Source organism: Notothenia rossii (assembly GCF_949606895.1).
Source record: "Notothenia rossii genome assembly, chromosome: 6".
Lineage (NCBI taxonomy): Eukaryota > Metazoa > Chordata > Actinopteri > Perciformes > Nototheniidae > Notothenia > Notothenia rossii.
The window spans coordinates 4402382-4421417 of record NC_136909.1 but is presented as its reverse complement, the minus strand read 5'-3'; the positions used below and the strand labels follow the sequence as shown (position 1 = coordinate 4421417).

The following is a 19036-nucleotide window of genomic DNA, read 5'->3' as shown; positions in this document are numbered from 1 at the left end:
TGAAGATGTAATCTCCCCTCCCTCCTGCATGCTCTCAGGAGATCATGCTGCTTTATTTCACCACAAACGTCAGTAAAACAGGCGACAAGTCTTGTTCCTCCCACTGCTTGTCTTAAGTAGAGATGTCCTTCAACGTTTAAAACACATGTCAGACTTTACGGAGTAAGATGTGCAGACAGTGTGACGAGATGCAGTGGTGGAAAGTAACTTGAGTACACTCACTGTATTTAAGTACAATTTAGAAGTACTTGTACTTAGAAATGTCCATTTCCTGTTACTCTGCTATACTTCTATTCCACCATCAATTAGAGACAGATATTGGACATTTTACTCCCCTTCATTTATTTGACTGATTTAGTAACTTGGAATATTTAGATTTAGTTTTAAAATCTAATTTATAATTTTTAAATTCGACTGGATGAGACAATGCAGCTTTATTCCTGTCCCATAAATTATATTTAAAGAGGCCCTATTCGGCTTTTGGGGCTCTTCTGTAGTGTGTTCTATTGGTTTTAGTGCATGTAAATGGCCTGAAACGCCTCCATTGGACTCCTTTCTTACTCCCAGGACATAGTGACATCACTATGTAACACTCACACTTTTATGGCTTTTACATCTAATGTAGGTTTCAAAAGATGATTCTGACACTGAGCTGCGTTTGAAGCCCTCTTTCCCGCAAAATGAACCTTTTTAAAGAGTCGCTATTATGCTTTTTGGGGTTTTCCCTCTCCTGTTCTTCAGGTTTAAGTGCATGTAAATGGTCTGCAGAGGCTAAAATCTCTATGTCAATGCTAAGATTTTAGAATATTTACCTGAGTATAACTTTGAATGCAGGACTTTTACTTGTAACAGGGTATTTGTACACTATGTTTTCATTATGTCTTTCTGTCTAGGTGTCACGGTCCCTCATTCTCTTGTCTTTTTCTGTCTTTTCTTCCAGTTCTCCTGCTGTGGGGGGGACGAGTATAAGGACTGGGGGGTGAACCAGTACCATTTCTGTAATGGCACTGGTCCTCTGGCCTGTGGGGTCCCTTATACCTGCTGTGTCCGCAAAAAGGTGATTGCTAACACACACACGCACACACACACACACACACACACACACACACACACACACACACACACACACACACACACACACACACACACACACACACACACGCACATCTGGATTTCCGTTAGCCAGTAATTACCGTTTTTTAGCTGGTAAAATTGAATAATAACCGGTACATTCAAAACCTGCCGGTCAACATGTCTGATGCTCCGATCGATTGGCCGCCGGTCATTATCGGCCGATATTCACTCTTAATAGTTTGATCTGTGCTCTCTATAAAGGCCGATCAGGAGAGCTGGGTCTGATCGATATGGACATAAACGCGAGTGAACTGTAACCGGACGCGAGAGAGAGATCAGATCAGCTGCTGCATAATCACCTGAAGCCCCGCCCACTGTTTAGCGCGCTGCATGAGAAACTGACTGGCTGTCAGGAGAGGGAGGGAAGAGAGAGGATCCGTTTCTCCCGTGTTATTATTCAAAGTTAACGTAAACTTTTGAATAATGTACTTCATCTACAAGTAGTTTCTTTGAATGTAATAATTATGTTGTTTGTTGTTTGTGGAATCATTTATTCAAAAATGAATCTGAATTTTTCGATCTGTTACGATTTATAAACTGAAGCAATATAAAAATGACTCTCATTAACTGAGTTTTAAACATCAGCGGTCATAGTCCGGTAATTACCTGCTAACGGAAACTCTGCTACACAATTCTTATTATTATTGAAACATGACCACTAAGTTTCAAACTTCCGGTAAAATAGATTCTGTCCGGACATTTGACTGGACAGAAAAAAATCCTAGCGGAAACCCTGACCCTCACACACACACACACACACACACACACACACACACACACACACACACACACACACACACACACACACACACACACACACAGATAAATCACATGCACACGTGCGTACATAACATATCACTTTTACATGGGACCTTATTTCGCTAAAACTAAATGTAACATTTTTATAATTTGTAGATGTAATGTTCAATTTCACACACACACACACACACACACACACGCAAACGCACACGCACACGCACACACACACACATCAATGTATTTCTAAGTGTAAAATACCAGTATTTACGGTTTTTACTTTATTATAACATGATTTCTCAATTTTAGGCATGAAATCCCACAATTTTCCGACTCTGAGCTAGAGCTTCGACATAAGCCGCTGTGATTCCTCTCTGTAAAATGTGAGCTACACAGGGCGTAATATCCCTGGGGCTATTTCTGAGTTAATGCATGCAATAATGTCAGAAAAAGGCTGTTTCCAGCGGATCAGATATGGAGATTTACTGCTTTTCTCTTCTATTAAAGTGAATATCTTCAGACTGGCAAAACAACACATTTGAAGACTTTGAGAAACGGGGATTTTTCACGATTTTCAGAAAATGTTTTGGACTAAAAGAGAAAACAAATCAGCCGATTAATTGTTAATTAAGAAATAGTTGTTGGTCTCAGCCCTGTTGAAAAGGCTATAATCAGTCTGTCACAAAGTACGCTGTAAAAACATGCAATAACCCGCTCTCTTCTTCCATTTGAGATTTCACTCAAATACTTAATCAAAGCATCAGGGACGTCTCACTATCCGCACATCAGATTGATTATATGAGTGTCTATGTGGCCTCAAGGAAAGTTTTGTCTTCACCGTCGAGTTGTTTTAAATCGAGGCTAAAAACATAACTTTTTCCAGCTGCTAACCCTGAAGTCTTTTAACTTGTTTTAACACCTACTGTTTTGAAATCTCTTTTATGAATGCTTTTTATGAATCTGTTATATATTTATATTTATTTTCATGAACAATGTACGCTAGCGGCGGACCAGAACAGTTTTAAAGCTTCTTCTTGCCTGTTACGTCCCAACTAGGGGAAGAGGAAAGCAACATACACCAGTTAGAATTGGTAATAATTATAAACAGTTGTATTATATAGCAGGTTAACAAAGAGGCAGGCAGCCTGAAACAAACAAAAGTGGCCACAAGGGCGCAAGTTTAAATGGGCAACCAAACAAAGGGAAGACTCTAAAAGGAGAGCCTAATTAACTACAAACAAATATACACTTCAACCAAAATAACAACAAAACTATCCAAGTGGTACAGACTAACGAAAAGGCTAAACTAAATGACCACAGTAAACGTAATATTATACCAAACGATAGGGATCACCTTTTTTTGCTCCCGGTCCGATTCCGATCATTTGATTTTGACAATTTGCCGATACCGATTTTTCCCGATCCGATCTTTATGCAATGCATTAAGAGAAAAAAAAGAAAAAAAGCATTCAAGTTGTCCCTTAAGTTTATTTATTTTATTTAAATTGGATATTCTGTCCAACATGGATATAGCTTCTTTCTTTCACAGCAGCATTGGATCAAAACAAAATGTCTCTTCTCCATGTCTCTTCTACATCAACATGTGTCCCCTCTTCTTCATGTCTCTTCTACATCAACATGTGTCCCCTCTTCTCCATGTCTCTTCTACATCAACATGTGTCCCCTCTTCTCCATGTCTCTTCTACATCAACATGTGTCCCCTCTTCTTCATGTCTCTTCTACATCAACATGTGTCCCCTCTTCTTCATGTCTCTTCTACATCAACATGTGTCCCCTCTTCTTCATGTCTCTTCTACATCAACATGTGTCCCCTCTTCTCCATGTCTCTTCTACATCAACATGTGTCCCCTCTTCTTCATGTCTCTTCTACATCAACATGTGTCCCCTCTTCTTCATGTCTCTTCTACATCAACATGTGTCCCCTCTTCTTCATGTCTCTTCTACATCAACATGTGTCCCCTCTTCTCCATGTCTCTTCTACATCAACATGTGTCCCCTCTTCTTCATGTCTCTTCTACATCAACATGTGTCCCCTCTTCTTCATGTCTCTTCTACATCAACATGTGTCCCGTCTTCTTCATGTCTCTTCTACATCAACATGTGTCCCCTCTTCTTCATGTCTCTTCTACATCAACATGTGTCCCCTCTTCTCCATGTCTCTTTACATCAACATGTGTCCCCTCTTCTCCATGTCTCTTTACATCAACATGTGTCCCCTCTTCTCCATGTCTCTTCTACATCAACATGTGTCCCCTCTTCTTCATGTCTCTTCTACATCAACATGTGTCCCCTCTTCTCCATGTCTCTTTACATCAACATGTGTCCCCTCTTCTCCATGTCTCTTTACATCAACATGTGTCCCCTCTTCTCCATGTCTCTTTACATCAACATGTGTCCCCTCTTCTCCATGTCTCTTTACATCAACATGTGTCCCCTCTTCTTCATGTCTCTTCTACATCAGCATGTGTCCCCTCTTCTTCATGTCTCTTCTATATCAACATGTGTCCCCTCTTCTTCATGTCTCTTCTACATCAACATGTGTCCCCTCTTCTCCATGTCTCTTTACATCAACATGTGTCCCCTCTTCTCCATGTCTCTTTACATCAACATGTGTCCCCTCTTCTCCATGTCTCTTCTACATCAACATGTGTCCCCTCTTCTCCATGTCTCTTCTACATCAACATGTGTCCCCTCTTCTCCATGTCTCTTTACATCAACATGTGTCCCCTCTTCTCCATGTCTCTTCTACATCAAAATGTGTCCCCTCTTCTTCATGTCTCTTCTACATCAACATGTGTCCCCTCTTCTCCATGTCTCTTCTACATCTACATGTGTCCCCTCTTCTTCATGTCTCTTCTACATCAACATGTGTCCCCTCTTCTTCATGTCTCTTCTACATCAACATGTGTCCCCTCTTCTTCATGTCTCTTCTACAACAACATGTGTCCCCTCTTCTTCATGTCTCTTCTACATCAACATGTGTCCCCTCTTCTTCATGTCTCTTCTACATCAACATGTGTCCCCTCTTCTTCATGTCTCTTCTACATCAACATGTGTCCCCTCTTCTTCATGTCTCTTCTACATCAACATGTGTCCCCTCTTCTTCATGTCTCTTCTACATCAACATGTGTCCCCTCTTCTTCATGTCTCTTCTACATCACCATGTGTCCCCTCTTCTTCATGTCTCTTCTACATCAACATGTGTCCCCTCTTCTTCATGTCTCTTCTACATCAACATGTGTCCCCTCTTCTCCATGTCTCTTCTACATCAACATGTGTCCCCTCTTCTTCATGTCTCTTCTACATCAACATGTGTCCCCTCTTCTTCATGTCTCTTCTACATCAACATGTGTCCCCTCTTCTCCATGTCTCTTCTACATCAACATGTGTCCCCTCTTCTTCATGTCTCTTCTACATCACCATGTGTCCCCTCTTCTTCATGTCTCTTCTACATCAACATGTGTCCCCTCTTCTTCATGTCTCTTCTACATCAACATGTGTCCCCTCTTCTCCATGTCTCTTCTACGTCAACATGTGTCCCCTCTTCTTCATGTCTCTTCTACATCAACATGTGTCCCCTCTTCTTCATGTCTCTTCTACATCAACATGTGTCCCCTCTTCTTCATGTCTCTTCTACATCAACATGTGTCCCCTCTTCTTCATGTCTCTTCTACATCAACATGTGTCCCCTCTTCTCCATGTCTCTTCTACATCAACATGTGTCCCCTCTTCTTCTTGTCTCTTCTACATCAACATGTGTCCCCTCTTCTTCATGTCTCTTCTACATCAACATGTGTCCCCTCTGTGGAAAGAGACTCTGAAAGTTTCAGGAACAAAGATTCTCTCTCTTTTTGATCGATTTCTATAAAAACCTGTCTGAAAATGAGCTGATCAGATTTTGGCCACTTTGTGATGTCATAACGATGTGTTGTCTTGTGTAACCATTAGCCAATCAGCAACCAAGGTAACTCCCCCCTTATCACCTGAATCTCTTCCTAGAGCTCCATTGAGTTCTTTGTAACCAAGTCTCTCTCAGAGGGGCGTGGGGAGGGGCTCCTTGTTTTCATCTAAAGTAACAGACAGAGAATCAGCACTTTGGAAACAGGGCTGAAACAGAGGGGATTATGGGTAATGCTATAAAGATCTGTTTGGTGTTTCAGCCAATCAGAGACAGGTTCTGGATATATCTGAGACCTGTGATATATTGATGAAAAACAGTATGATAGGGGACCTTTAAATATAAGTCCCTGTGCCCCCTCCTCTATCTATATATCCCCTCTGTGCTCACGTCCCTGATACCGTCTCTGAAGCAGTGGAGCGTCACCGCAGAAGTTAATGACAAAATCCTCCTCACCCGGAGCAGAGATATAGAGTGGAGCGCTGACGAGGTCCAGGTTGCTCACGTTATCAGCTCCAGCGCTGCAGAACCTTTCTGCAAACACTGAGGGTCTCAGGGGACAGAGACTCCCCCGTGTGAGGGGCTTTGCTCCCACATATATGTGCCCACTAGCTATTCTGTTGGGAAAAATGGGTCAAATATTATCTGTGTTTATTATTATTATTGAGCTTAGGAAACAATCGATAAGAAGTGTAGACTAGAAGAGCCTGTTTCCAGACGTGGAAGAAGTACTCTGAACATTTTAATGAAGATGTTCTGCAGATTTTCTTTCGGACTTTAAATTGAACCCATAAGAACCTTCGGAGACACCGGTGTCACATGACATTTAAATGTTCTGGAAAGTTCCTTACACAGCTTTAGCCTTTATTTTATTTCATGAAGTCCCTCAGTGACACACACTGAACAGTCTGGTGGGTCATGGGCCAGGTCATGTGACTTTGTGTTCCCATGACAACATGTCCATGATGTCCATGGGCCAGGCTAACACATGTGACAGAACTAGCTACATTTCCGAAGCTTTTTTGTTGTTGCTTGAGTTAAGATTTAAGCCATTTAAGAATTGTAATGCTTACAAAACATGTCCTTTATTACATTTAACCTGTTGTGGAAACATTTCTTGATCAAATTGATATGAAACAAATAAGATAAATATCGGTATGACATTAATGCAACAACGGGACATTAACTTTAACATTGCTCTGTAAATCTGGAGCAACATGTCACAATTAGAAATGGGTCCGGAATACAAACTACTATTTTGGCTTTTACTCGGCAGTGACCGACATCACAGCCTACCTCGGCCAGTTTGGTCCACTAGATTTCACTGAAATCAGTAATGGAGAATCTGCAGGTCGTTGAAAAACGGAATACTCCCAAACCTGAGAGTGCTGTCTTCAAAGAGAAAGGGTATTTCTGTCTATAGAATCGATCATAGCGGCTGCTGCCGACTCGTCTATTCCAGTGTTTTCAACGTTTTTTTAAACACACGGTACATTGTTTACAATCCCTGTGGCACACCACCAACCACAGGTCTCTCAAGTTGGCTGCGAGTTCAGCTCTGAAGTGGCTTTGAGAGCCCTCTCTTTGTGGCTTTTCTCATAAAATGTACCTTTCTGATAACGCAGGCGACCAAAACAGTCCGTGTTCTTGTTTTTGAAGTGACGGTGTTTCGGTCGGAGATGATACGCTTACTTGTGACCATGACACTGTTGGAATTTATTTGCAGCGACTAAATAATATTATTTTTGGACCTATTAAGTAAAATTGGACAATTTTCCAAGGCACACCCCACGATTTCTCACGGCACAGCGGTTGAAAATCACACGTAAATTCTATTTAAATACACTTATTATTTTCATTGTACATTTTGACAGAATTTTTTTAATTTGTTGAACAGATTTTCCTGATCAAAGTCCAGTTAATACCGACAAACACAAACAGTGTTGTCTTTGCTCATCTTGTCTCTCTTGAAGTCTTTTCTCTGACTCTCTCTGTGGTTCTTTGCAGGTCGGAGAGGTCATCAACAGTCTGTGTGGCTACAAGACTCTGGATCAGCAGGTGAGAGAAACAAAAACACTTCTGATGCGCTGTTCACTGAGGGTTTTACCAAAATAATAATAATAGCCGTCTAGACCAAGTCTGTTTGCCAACGTAAGGCCTCCCTTCCCCCCCTACTAATGTTGGATGATATGTCATGATGTTCAAACGGCCGCCTTTACATTGTGTTTTCACTCATGAGAGGGGGTAGGACCAAAACGTTTTTTTAAGCTTCTTCCTGACACAAACCACGGTGTTAAAACAACCAAGGAGGAGGCTGTACAAACGCTCTGTGACATGGAGTCCGATAACATTTTCTACATCGCTAACTCCCTCCATCCGCTGCTTGGAGGAGAGTTTGAAACCAGCCTCAAGGAGAATCTGGAGCGAGTATCGCAGCAACTGGGAGAAGAAAAGGAGACTCTATTATTGGAGAAATAATGACCTCCGTTTTCCAGCTCTGGCACAAATACCAGATAAATACCTCAGAGAAATGAGCTGCAAGGTGTGTGTGTGTGTGTGTGTGTGTGTGTGTGTGTGTGTGTGTGTGTGTGTGTGTGTGTGTGTGTGTGTGTGTGTGTGTGTGTGTGTGTGTGTGTGTGTGTGTGTGTGTGTGTGTGTGTGTGTGTGTGTGTGTGTGTGTGTGTGTGTGTGTGTGTGTGTGTGTGTGTGTGTGTGTGTGTGTGTGTGTGTGTGTGTGTGTGTGTGTGTGTGTGTGTGTGTGTGTTCAAAGTGAATCTGCGGCCCCCTGGTGGCCAGTACATAAATGATGTGGCCCCCATCACCATCCTAGTTGCCCATCCCTGATGTAAACAGAATATGATATTAAATAATGTTCATTAACACTAAATTAAATACGGTTTATTTCGCTTATAACTACTTTTTTATTTCGGTTGCACCTTTATGTTCACTTTGTTTTATGGGGTTTTATATTGTTGCATCGATTCAGTTGTCTTATCTGTCAGAGAGAAATAATTATCTATTTTAATTTTATTATCATACCTTTTACCTCCTTGTGTCTGTTAACCTGATCAAATGTTATATTTCGCTGCATGTACCTTTTAAAGTTCTTAACAAATAATCTGAGAGGTTTATTTTTAACTTGTGGTGAGTCATTTTGTAAAACACTTTGAGCTGTGTTGTATGAAAAGTGCTCTATAAATAAGTCTTTCTACTGCGTGTGACAACTTTAAAGAGTCACTGGTACTTCTTATATAAAGAGGAACCATACCCCACTAAAAGGTATCATGGAGTCCGATTATAATTTTCCAAACGGGGGTTCGTTTAGCATGAAACACTTGAAATAACTAAAGCTCAAGTTAAAAAAGTAACTACAAAAAAAGTGAGGTCATAGAAAAACTATTTCTGCTAAATATTAATCATTGATTGAGTCGGAGCTAAACATTTCAGATGTGTGTATCTCACACTGCACTGTCACCTTAAAGGTCACATTTCATGCTTTTCTGGTTATCACCCGTCCCCTTGTGTGTTATGAAGGTTTTTTTTTTTTTATGCATGAACGGTCTGCAGAGTCACAAACCCTCAAAGTACACCCTGTAGTGAGTAAAACTCTAACACAGAACAGACCTGTCTATGCTGCCCCAGAACGCCTCGTTGGAGATTTCTCTTTTTCCATTGTTTGCTTCCTGGGTTCTGTGACGTGTGAACACCCAGATCAACAACAAATGACCGGATCGGCCCAAATGGACCAATCCGGAGCAGCTCCCACACCAGGATCCCTTGGCTAACTATGGGAGTCCCATTGACTTGCATAGAGCTCCCTGGTTGGTAATAGACGAGTTGGGATGGTGGAGAAATGCTCCTCAGACCCATTCTCACAGCGTTAGAAACCTTTTTCTGACTCAATATCAAGCCTCACTTATTGTTTGTACTTCGGCTGTGAGTGTGTGTGTGTGCTCAGGGTGAGTTTAGCTTGTTCTCGCTGTATCGCCGACCCGGAAACCTGTCCACTCCTCGCAGCAACGAGCCTCGCAACGTCCCGACCAATCAGAGCACACTGGGCTCACAGGGAGGGGAGGCAGGGGCTCCAACAAGCCGTTTAGGACAGAGAGTAAATACACATACTATACAGAGACGCTGTATGAGAAACCAATGTGAGTTTGGAACATTGAGCAATGTAAATCTATTCTAGTAGACCTCAACAATGGAATATGATCAGTAGAAATGGCCATGACCTGGGACCTTTCATTCATCTCCCTTTGCTATTCATGTTTTATTATCTTTGCTTTTAAATGAGTGTTTGTAGATGTCATTTTATAATATGTTTCTTAATGTCTTTCATTTTTGTAAAGCACTTTGAATTGCCTTGTGTTGAAAAGTGCTATATAAATAAACTTGCCTTGCCTCTCCTTATAAATAGATATTTTTGGAAGCAGGGAGTGTTGCGTGTTGATATTGAAACGTTTCCTCTTGTGTGTGTGTGTCCGTCCCCCCCCCCCCCCCCCCTCAGCATCAGCGTGAAACCCTTCATGAGTTGATCCACGTGCGCGGCTGCATCCACGCAGTCAACCTGTGGATGAGCGACAACGTGGGAATAACGACGGCTCTCTCCTGCGCCATCGGCCTGCCGCAGGTAATTTAAAGCTCACGCAGCGCTTCACTGACTCTGAGCTCTGGAGCCAGGTTTCCCTCCAAATGCTCACATTTACCCTCCAGGCTGTTGGGAAAGCTTCCTGACATCATTAATGTTCCTCACAACAACCAGGCCTGGAATGTTACAAAACAAACATTTAATTTCTCCCCAAAGAATGTGTAACCATTAGCCAATCAGCAACCAAGGTAACCCCCCCCCCCCCCCCACCTTATCACCTGAATCTCCTCCTAGAGCACCATTGAGTTCTTTGTAACCAAATGTCTCTCAGAGGGGCGTGGGGAGGGGCTACTTATTTTTCATCTAAAGTAACAGACAGAGAATCAGCACTTTGGAAACAGGGCTGAAACAGAGGGGATTATGGGTAATGCTGCAATGATCTGTTTGGTGTTTCAGCCAATCAGAGACAGGCTCTGGATATATCTGAGACCTGTGATATATTGATGAAGAACAGTATGATAGGGGACCTTTAAGAAATGTGTTGATGAAATAGAAAAGAACACTTTCACTGGGATATTTTGCACAATACAGTTTACACGTAGAGACATACACCTGAACATCAGCAGGAGAGCACTCGTTAACTCAGCCTGGATAAATAAACTGTGAACTCCCACTTCCTGTCAAGGTTTTAATTTGTTCTGCCTGACTAATTATTTTCAATGCTGCATAAAAACCTGATTTATCACTGCCAGAATACTTAACATAATTAGAGAACTCAAACAGATTGTGGTGTAACTAATTTGTTTTCTAATACTGACTTCAGTGTCTCTGTTTCATTGTTTTCTACCTTAAATCTGAATTTGTCGCCTACACATTCTTCTGGCCACAAATCGGCCCATGCATAATTTAGACTTGTCGCGGCCCCCCTTCAGAGGGGATTGATTACAATAATTACTTTTCTAAAACAACATTATAAATGGCATTGGTTCTCTCCAAGCAACACTCTTACAGAATAAATTGCAGTTAATACATTTTCTGCTGGTTAAGTTCCCTTACACCACTGTTTCTGGAAGAAAATACAAAGTTTTCACTTAACTTTTTACTTTTTACTACAAGTCCTAATGTTTAATTGGTTAGATCTGTAGTAGTTGACTTTATAAAAATTATGTTTTTATCATATTTTCTGAAACTTTTGCCACTAAGGACGAGGTGATAAGGATACAAAAATCAAGTATTACGATATTTCTGATCAAATACCTCAATGGATGCTGGGACCAGAGTTCCCGCTAGAATATTTTTTCCCCGGTCAACATATCCAGTAAAATGTAAATCTTTGAAAAGTGCCAGTCAAAGGTCTTGATATGATTCGATATTAAACAAACTAATTATAGTAGATTAACTACATTATTCAAAAGTCTACAGTAATTTATAATAACACGGGGCGCTCTCTCCCTCTCCTGACAGCCCGTCAGTATCATGCAGCTTGCGGATCCAGTAATGAGTGACCCGACAGTAAAACTAAACGTATCTATAACTAGTTTAGGTAGTTTGAGAGGTAATTAAAATAGCTACGTGTGATATTCTAACCTGAAGTGTGTGTTTTGTCCGCTCACCGCTGCAGGTGATCATGCGGCGCTGCGTGTCGACTCGTCAGCAGCAGCTGATCTCTCTCCCGTCAGATTAGACTTCACTCGCGTTTATGTCCATATCGATCAGATCCAGCTAGTTCTAGCTAATGATATGACTACCTGCTTATCAAGACACCTAAACAATAAGTGTCGCTATGCAACCGGGTGAGGCCACAAAGTATAGCGCAGCATTATGCATTTGTTTACATGCCCACCGGAACCCCGAGGCATTAGCAACAGATCAACGCACAATCAACCCATACAGGACATCTCTTTCTCCACATTAAGTGTTAGATATTAGAATTGACTATTCTTGTCTGTCACATACTCTTCTTGTCTGTCACATAGCGCAAGTTGTGCAACTGATGCGGTATTGCGCTAAGGAGAAATTATTTTGACCGGACACTTTGACCGGAGAGATTTAGATTTGCCGGTCTTCAGCATATTTTACCGGTCATAGTCCGGTAATTACCCGCTAACGGGAACTCTGGCTGTGACCATATTGTAGGGTTGACTACTTAGACCCCAATCTAAAAACAGAGGTTGCTAACAAGTGTCTAAATGAGACGACTAAACGCCATCACGCCCAACATTAGCCGCCTTTAGCTTAGTGGTGGTAACGTGAACTCATTAACTAAGTTCTCTTTTTGGTGTGAACGCAAAATCCAAGGAACTATCGGAACTAAAAGGGAAAAGTACGGGGAAAAATACTCCGGTGTGAAAGCGCCTAATGTAAATAAAGCTGTTAAAACCCTCCTGTGTTTCCCTGTAGCTGCTTGGCATCATCCTGAGCTGCGTCTTCTGGAACCTGCTGGTGGACATGAGTGAGTCTACGGACATGGTGGACTTCAAGCTGAAGAAGAAGGAGGTGGAATACACCGAGCTGGATTTGGCGGGCGCCGGGTGGTGCATGTGTCTGCCGAGGGACGGAGGATACCTGCCCGTCCCCGTCGTCGAACCCGACCTCGACCCCATCGACGTTCACCTGCAGAAGCTGAAGAAGCAGCCGCCGCGCACCCACTCTCAGCTCCAGATGATGCGCTCCGCCTCGGGTTTGGACGAGCTGGACGGCGGGCGGAAGCAGAAACGGGAACACTGAGCGCCATTTTCTGGGTTTTTCACCTTTTTTCGTGGTTGTAATCATTGTTGGAGTTGTGTGGCACTAACTTATAGGTTTCCGTCATTGGATCAAGCTTAAAGGGATCAAAAGTACTCATTGGCTTTAAAAAAAAAAAAAAGTTTTAATTCTTCTTGTTTGTAGCGGTTGATATTTAAAGTTTTATGGCATTATATCACTTTTAATTTATTTTCTTTATGGTGCGTTCACAGCGGACGAAAGGCGATTTCTTTGCGTGGCACAATTCCAATTTGGAGTTGTGTTGCACTAACTTATCGGTTTCCGTCATTGGATCAAGCTTAAAAGGGATCAAAAAGTACTCTGAATATGTTTACATGAAGAAGAAGAAAAGAATCAAGAAGCAACATGCAACATTGGCTTTCAAAAAAAAAAGTTTAGATTTTTCTCGTTTGTAGCGGTTGATATTTCAAGTTTATGGCATTATATCACTTTAAATTTATTTTCTTTATGGTGCGTTCACACCGGATGCAAGGCGGATTTTTTGCTCGGCACGATTACATATAAATTCAATGCAAAGACAAAAATGTGACAAAGTCGCTGCTTTATTTCAAGTCACACGTTATTTTAATTTTGGACAGAGATGCTACAATGCTAGCTTAGCTTAGCCCCGAACCATCCGAGATCCATTCAGAAATCAAGGATTTTTAAAAATGTTTAGCTCTCTTGCAAACAGAACAGATTACTGTTCAATTACTTTTCACTAATCGGTATCTTCATTTAGCTATTTCGACTTCCCAATTAATCAGTTTTTTGCAATTAAATCAGTGCAAAACATCTTGAATATTCGGCTCATACCATTTTAGTAAATAAGATTGATTCTGCCACTTATGACTTGCTAGAGAAGTGAATAAGTTTCTGTGTCATTAAAATAACAGTAGCTAGCAAGTGATTCCAAAATACATGCTAGCCGCTGTTAGCATGCTAACATGATCACAATGACGGGGATTATGTTCTTAGTTTAGCGTGTTAGCATGCTATAAACGGCTATATGAAGTACTACAGAAATAAATACAAAAATATTTTTGGGATATAGAGATAGATAATGCTAGTCCAGCTTTGAACCTTAACGGTTATTAACACCTGTCATGAATCTGCAAAAGGAAAAATAAGAAGAGAACACTTAAAACCGGGAATGAGTCAGCATTTTTGCAATTCATCTAAAGGTCAATGTTTTTTTGGATGTGTTATTGCTTACACATATAAAATAAAGTTGGTGGTTAACACAAGCTGAAGAGATTTAAAGTAAAGACTCCACGTGGACATTTTGAAGCCTTTAAATGTCTTTTAAAAAAAGTGTTTAAATGAGACTACAAGACGTCATCACGCCGAACATTAGCCACTGTTAGCTTAGCGTGCTGACAGTAAGTAATGTCACCGTGCTGTAGTTCCTTTTATAGCCGTATAAAGTTAACTTTTTCTGGCGATTCAATTTAAAATTGCAGGTTAGTAGCTTTTGATGATTTTATTGCAATGAAATCAAGGCAAAATCTGTTAAAATGTGGTTTATACCAAAGAAGAAAACAAAGATTTGGGTACAGGTCAGTGAAATGTGTATAGATATGTGTTCTTTCAGATGAGCACCCAGTCAAAAGGTCATTTGGTTTCTTTCCACATCTGGGACATCCACAACATTCGGCCATGGAAGATGAAAAATGGCTGGTTTCTAAATGGAAGTAAGCCCCGCCTCCTCTCTGACTCCTGAAGTTGAACGCAATCAATTTATTTTAAGAAACACTAGCTTAGCGTCCGCTGTGAATGCACCATTAGCCTTGGAAATTGAGCGATGTCTCACGTGCTAAAGCTTACCTCAGGCTGTTTTGACATCAGCCCAGAAGTCCGAAGACAGTACTATTTGGTGTGTAAATTAATGGTAGCTTGAAAAGATGTTCTTCAGTGTCGGAGAAATAGGAATAGCCAAGTATGTCTTGCGTGTAGCGTCTGTGACGGATGTATACAGTTTGTGTTTTATTCATTTTAATTTATTTTCTCATTTGATTTTGTCAATCAGTGTACATTGTAAGACTGGTAGTTGTGAAATAACATGGGATGCATGTTTTGTACTGTATATAAAGTAAGCTAAGAAAAAAAGAAAAAAAAACTCATGTAAGGCTCTCATCGGGGGGGCTTCAGTCTATTCCATTTTTAAACTGAACTTTTTATTCTATCTTTTAATGGGATTACCCAGACTACAGATCCAGTGGAAAGTCTTTCAATGACGGTTTTTTGTACCTGAGTTATGCACTGTTTTGAGCTTCCCCCTAGCTCCTGCCTTGTATCAGCACTACTGTTCTTGTCAATAAAGCTGAATTTGTCTACTGATTTTTGAGCTACGTTGCTTTCAAGATACAAATAAGATGGCATAAATGTTTCTGAACAAATGGAAACCGCTCATCTGAGATCTGCATTACTGCCCACTGTAAATGGTCTACAAAGGATACAAACCCTGGTTGCGTTCGAATAGTCAATTTAGCTTAGGAACCTTCCTAACCGAGTGAAATGACCCGGAAGTCCCTCAGTAGCAGCCATGTTAAGTGCCGTTCCAATTCTCCAAATGAAAGGAAAGGAGGTTTCAAACTACCGTTATAACCTCATTTAGCTTGGGAACCACTGGACCTCCCTAACCGAAAGGAGAGGTGAAAATGCTGCCCCACAATCCCTTGCAGCCGCGGCATTTGACGTCACACAACAGTCGGCCGTTCACGGACACAAACGATTATGACGGAGAAATTATATCATAAAAGTTACGGTGCTTATTAAGCATTTTAAAACGTATGTGGTAAGTTGCCAAAGTGCTTTGTTTTGAACGTTCATCAGTATTCTAATCAAAAAGAGAAATATGAACGTTAGTTTTTACTGAAATTATCAAATAAAGTCAACATTTCACTGAGCTGTGTGGGGTTTGTTCAACTTTTAAAAGATGTTTGAATGGTGACACAGTGATGGGTGATAAAGACTAACGTTTATAATAAATACATTTGTATTGTTTTTAAGATCTTTTCATACAATCATACGTATTGGGATCATTTGTATTAATGTGGACCAGAGGGAGAGGGTGACGAGCATAAGTTTCACTTTCCTTTTTTATTTCAATTCCAACTTTGGTCATGAAGAATATGTTTCTCTGTTGTCGACGTTCATAAAGCATAAAGCAAAAGCATCAGAGCACCGTGCAGAGTCTCTAGATGAGTCCCTCGTTCTTATTATACATCCATGTTGGAGTCCGTTGTATAGAAAACTGTAGTTTCCATAGTTTCCCCACAGCAGCAGACGCACACAATGACGTCCGCTGGCGCATCATAAACACTTCGGATAGTGAAAGTGCAGTCGGATTCTCTAAAGTACCGCGGTCTCTTCTCCTAAGTCCTTTTGAATTCTCCTATCCACTATCCCTTAACCCCGTGACGTTTCACTCAGAGGTCAAGGAATAGGAGATAGGGTTAGAACTTAGGAGCTGATTTTTAAACTATCCAAACGCAACCCCTGTATTCCCTCCAGAGAGAGTTTCTCTCCCAGCTAACCAATCAGAGCAGACTGGGCTCTGGTTTCAGACAGAGGGTGAAAAGAGATGCTGCAGCACAGACAGTATGAGAGAAAAAAAGAGCTTTTTGAACATTAAAGCATGGAGACATGTCCCAGTAGAGACACTACATACTGATATACACCTGAACATCAGCAGGAGAGGACTCTTTAAAGTAGAGACACTACATACTGATATACAGCTGAACATCAGCAGGAAAGGACTCTTTAAAGTAGAGACACTACATACTGATATACACCTGAACATCAGCAGGAGAGGACTCTTTAAAGTAGAGTTTCCAGTGCTTCTTCAAATGAGTTGCGTACACTTCCTCCTTAAAGTCAGCAGCCACATTAATTCAATTGACAAACACCGCATGGACGCAGACAGCTCTCTTTCTGCAGGTCATCCCTCTTCACCTTTCTTCTTCTTCCTCTTCCTCCTCCTCCTCCTCCTCCTCCTCCTCCTCCTCCTCCTCCTCCTCCTCAGGATTATCAAGGGACAGCAGCTGGAATAATTACAGCAAGGAAGTGAATTGCTTTAAAAAAGGAAACCACTCTGAGGCCTGAGAGCAGGATGTGCGCACATCCAAACACGCTGTGATTATGATGATATGGACCTGAATTGTTGATTACAATCAGGAGGTAGAAAAACACATTCTCACAGTTTCCACATCTCCCAGAGAACAGGCTCTCTATAAATACCACTCAGGTAATAACACATAATGTGAGGATTCTGGGAAATGTGCTGAAATGACGCTGCACACGAAAGGACATGCTGTCAACAACCTGCAGAGAAACGGTGGAAAGAGAAAAACAGAGAGGGTTTATCTTTTAGTTTTTGATCATTTCAACTCTTCCATCAACACCTTTCCCATCAATGCTACTACAATGACAATATGTTCACAGCTCAAGTTTGAACAATAAAAGTATTGGAGAGTTCCCCCTGTCAGGGTTTTATTATAACAACTTAAGGATTTTTGACGGATAAAATGCAGGACTTAAATGTTCAGAATAGATAAATGAAGATAAATAAGTAAAAAATTGACAAATATGTCTATCAACAGAAGTTAAAGTAAGAATATTGATTAAAGGAAAATTAAAGATATATATAATTACATTAGAAGGTAAAGGTAAAATGCAACATTTGACTACAATATATATGTTTACTACATATTTACTACATACTGTTCAAACGCGTTTGCACCTGTTGGCCACCATATCACAGGGGATTCCAGTTTGTTTTATGTGTCGTGAGATTCTGCAGGATCAATATATCCCCCCGCTATTAAAGAAAAAGTTCTATAAGCTGAGGTGGGAAGTAGTGGAGCACAAATACTTTGTTACTGTACTTAAGTACATGTTTCTGGTATCAGTACTTTACTCCACTACTTATTTTTCTGACGACTTTTTACTTTGACTTCTTACATTTTGAACCCAAATACCTGTACTTTATACTTCTTACATGTTGAACACAAATACCTGTACTTTCTACTTCTTACATGTTGAACACAAATACCTGTACTTTCTACTTCTTACATGTTGAACACAAATACCTGTACTTTCTACTTCTTACATGTTGAACACAAATACCTGTACTTTCTACTTCTTACATGTTGAACACAAATACCTGTACTTTCTACTTCTTACATGTTGAACACAAATACCTGTACTTTGTACTTCTTACATGTTGAACACAAATACCTGTACTTTCTACTTCTTACATTTTGAACACAAATACCTGTACTTTCTACTTCTTACATGTTGAACACAAATACCTGTACTTTCTACTTCTTACATGTTGAACACAAATACCTGTACTTTCTACTTCTTACATTTTGAACACAAATACCTGTACTTTCTACTTCTTACATGTTGAACTCAAATACCTGTACTTTCTACTTCTTACATTTTGAACACAAATACCTGTACTTTCTACTTCTTACATGTTGAACACAAATACCTGTACTTTCTACTTCTTACATGTTGAACCCAAATACCTGTACTTTCTACTTCTCTCATTTTCCAAACAGGCTGGTTCCTTTAGTCTGAATGTGTGTTTGGTGGCGTGATCATTATTATTTAGAGTCATTGCGTGCCTATTGATTTGAACACGATCCGTGTATCCATCATTTCCTGGTCTTCTCTAAAGAAGAGGGACCAATGGAAACGTTGTCATGTTGCCGTTGTTCAGCATGGAAACATTCATTAGCTAACAATGACATTATTGTTCTATTAATATAAAGGGAGGTCAGGTACTCTTTAAAACAGCTGCTAGTTATGGGTACTTTTTACTGAAGTACATTTCAAAGCCTCTTTACTTTTACTTGAGTAAAGAAGTTTAGTCAGTACTTCTA

At 40.6% G+C, this 19036-nt stretch overlaps 1 protein-coding gene across 2 annotated transcripts in view; it reads left to right on the top strand.

The window, feature by feature from the left end:
• LOC307044049 (tetraspanin-15) overlaps positions 1–15482 on the top strand; it is a 47642-nt gene extending 32160 nt beyond the window's left edge. For both annotated transcript variants that reach the window (XM_079689077.1, XM_079689076.1), the window contains exons 5-8: positions 941–1057; positions 7817–7867; positions 10317–10439; positions 12798–15482. In XM_079689077.1, coding sequence (XP_079545203.1) covers positions 941–1057; positions 7817–7867; positions 10317–10439; positions 12798–13124 — 618 coding nt within the window. In that variant the 3' untranslated portion in view covers positions 13125–15482. The remainder of the gene's footprint in view (positions 1–940; positions 1058–7816; positions 7868–10316; positions 10440–12797) is intronic.
• Positions 15483–19036: the final 3554 nt, after the last annotated feature.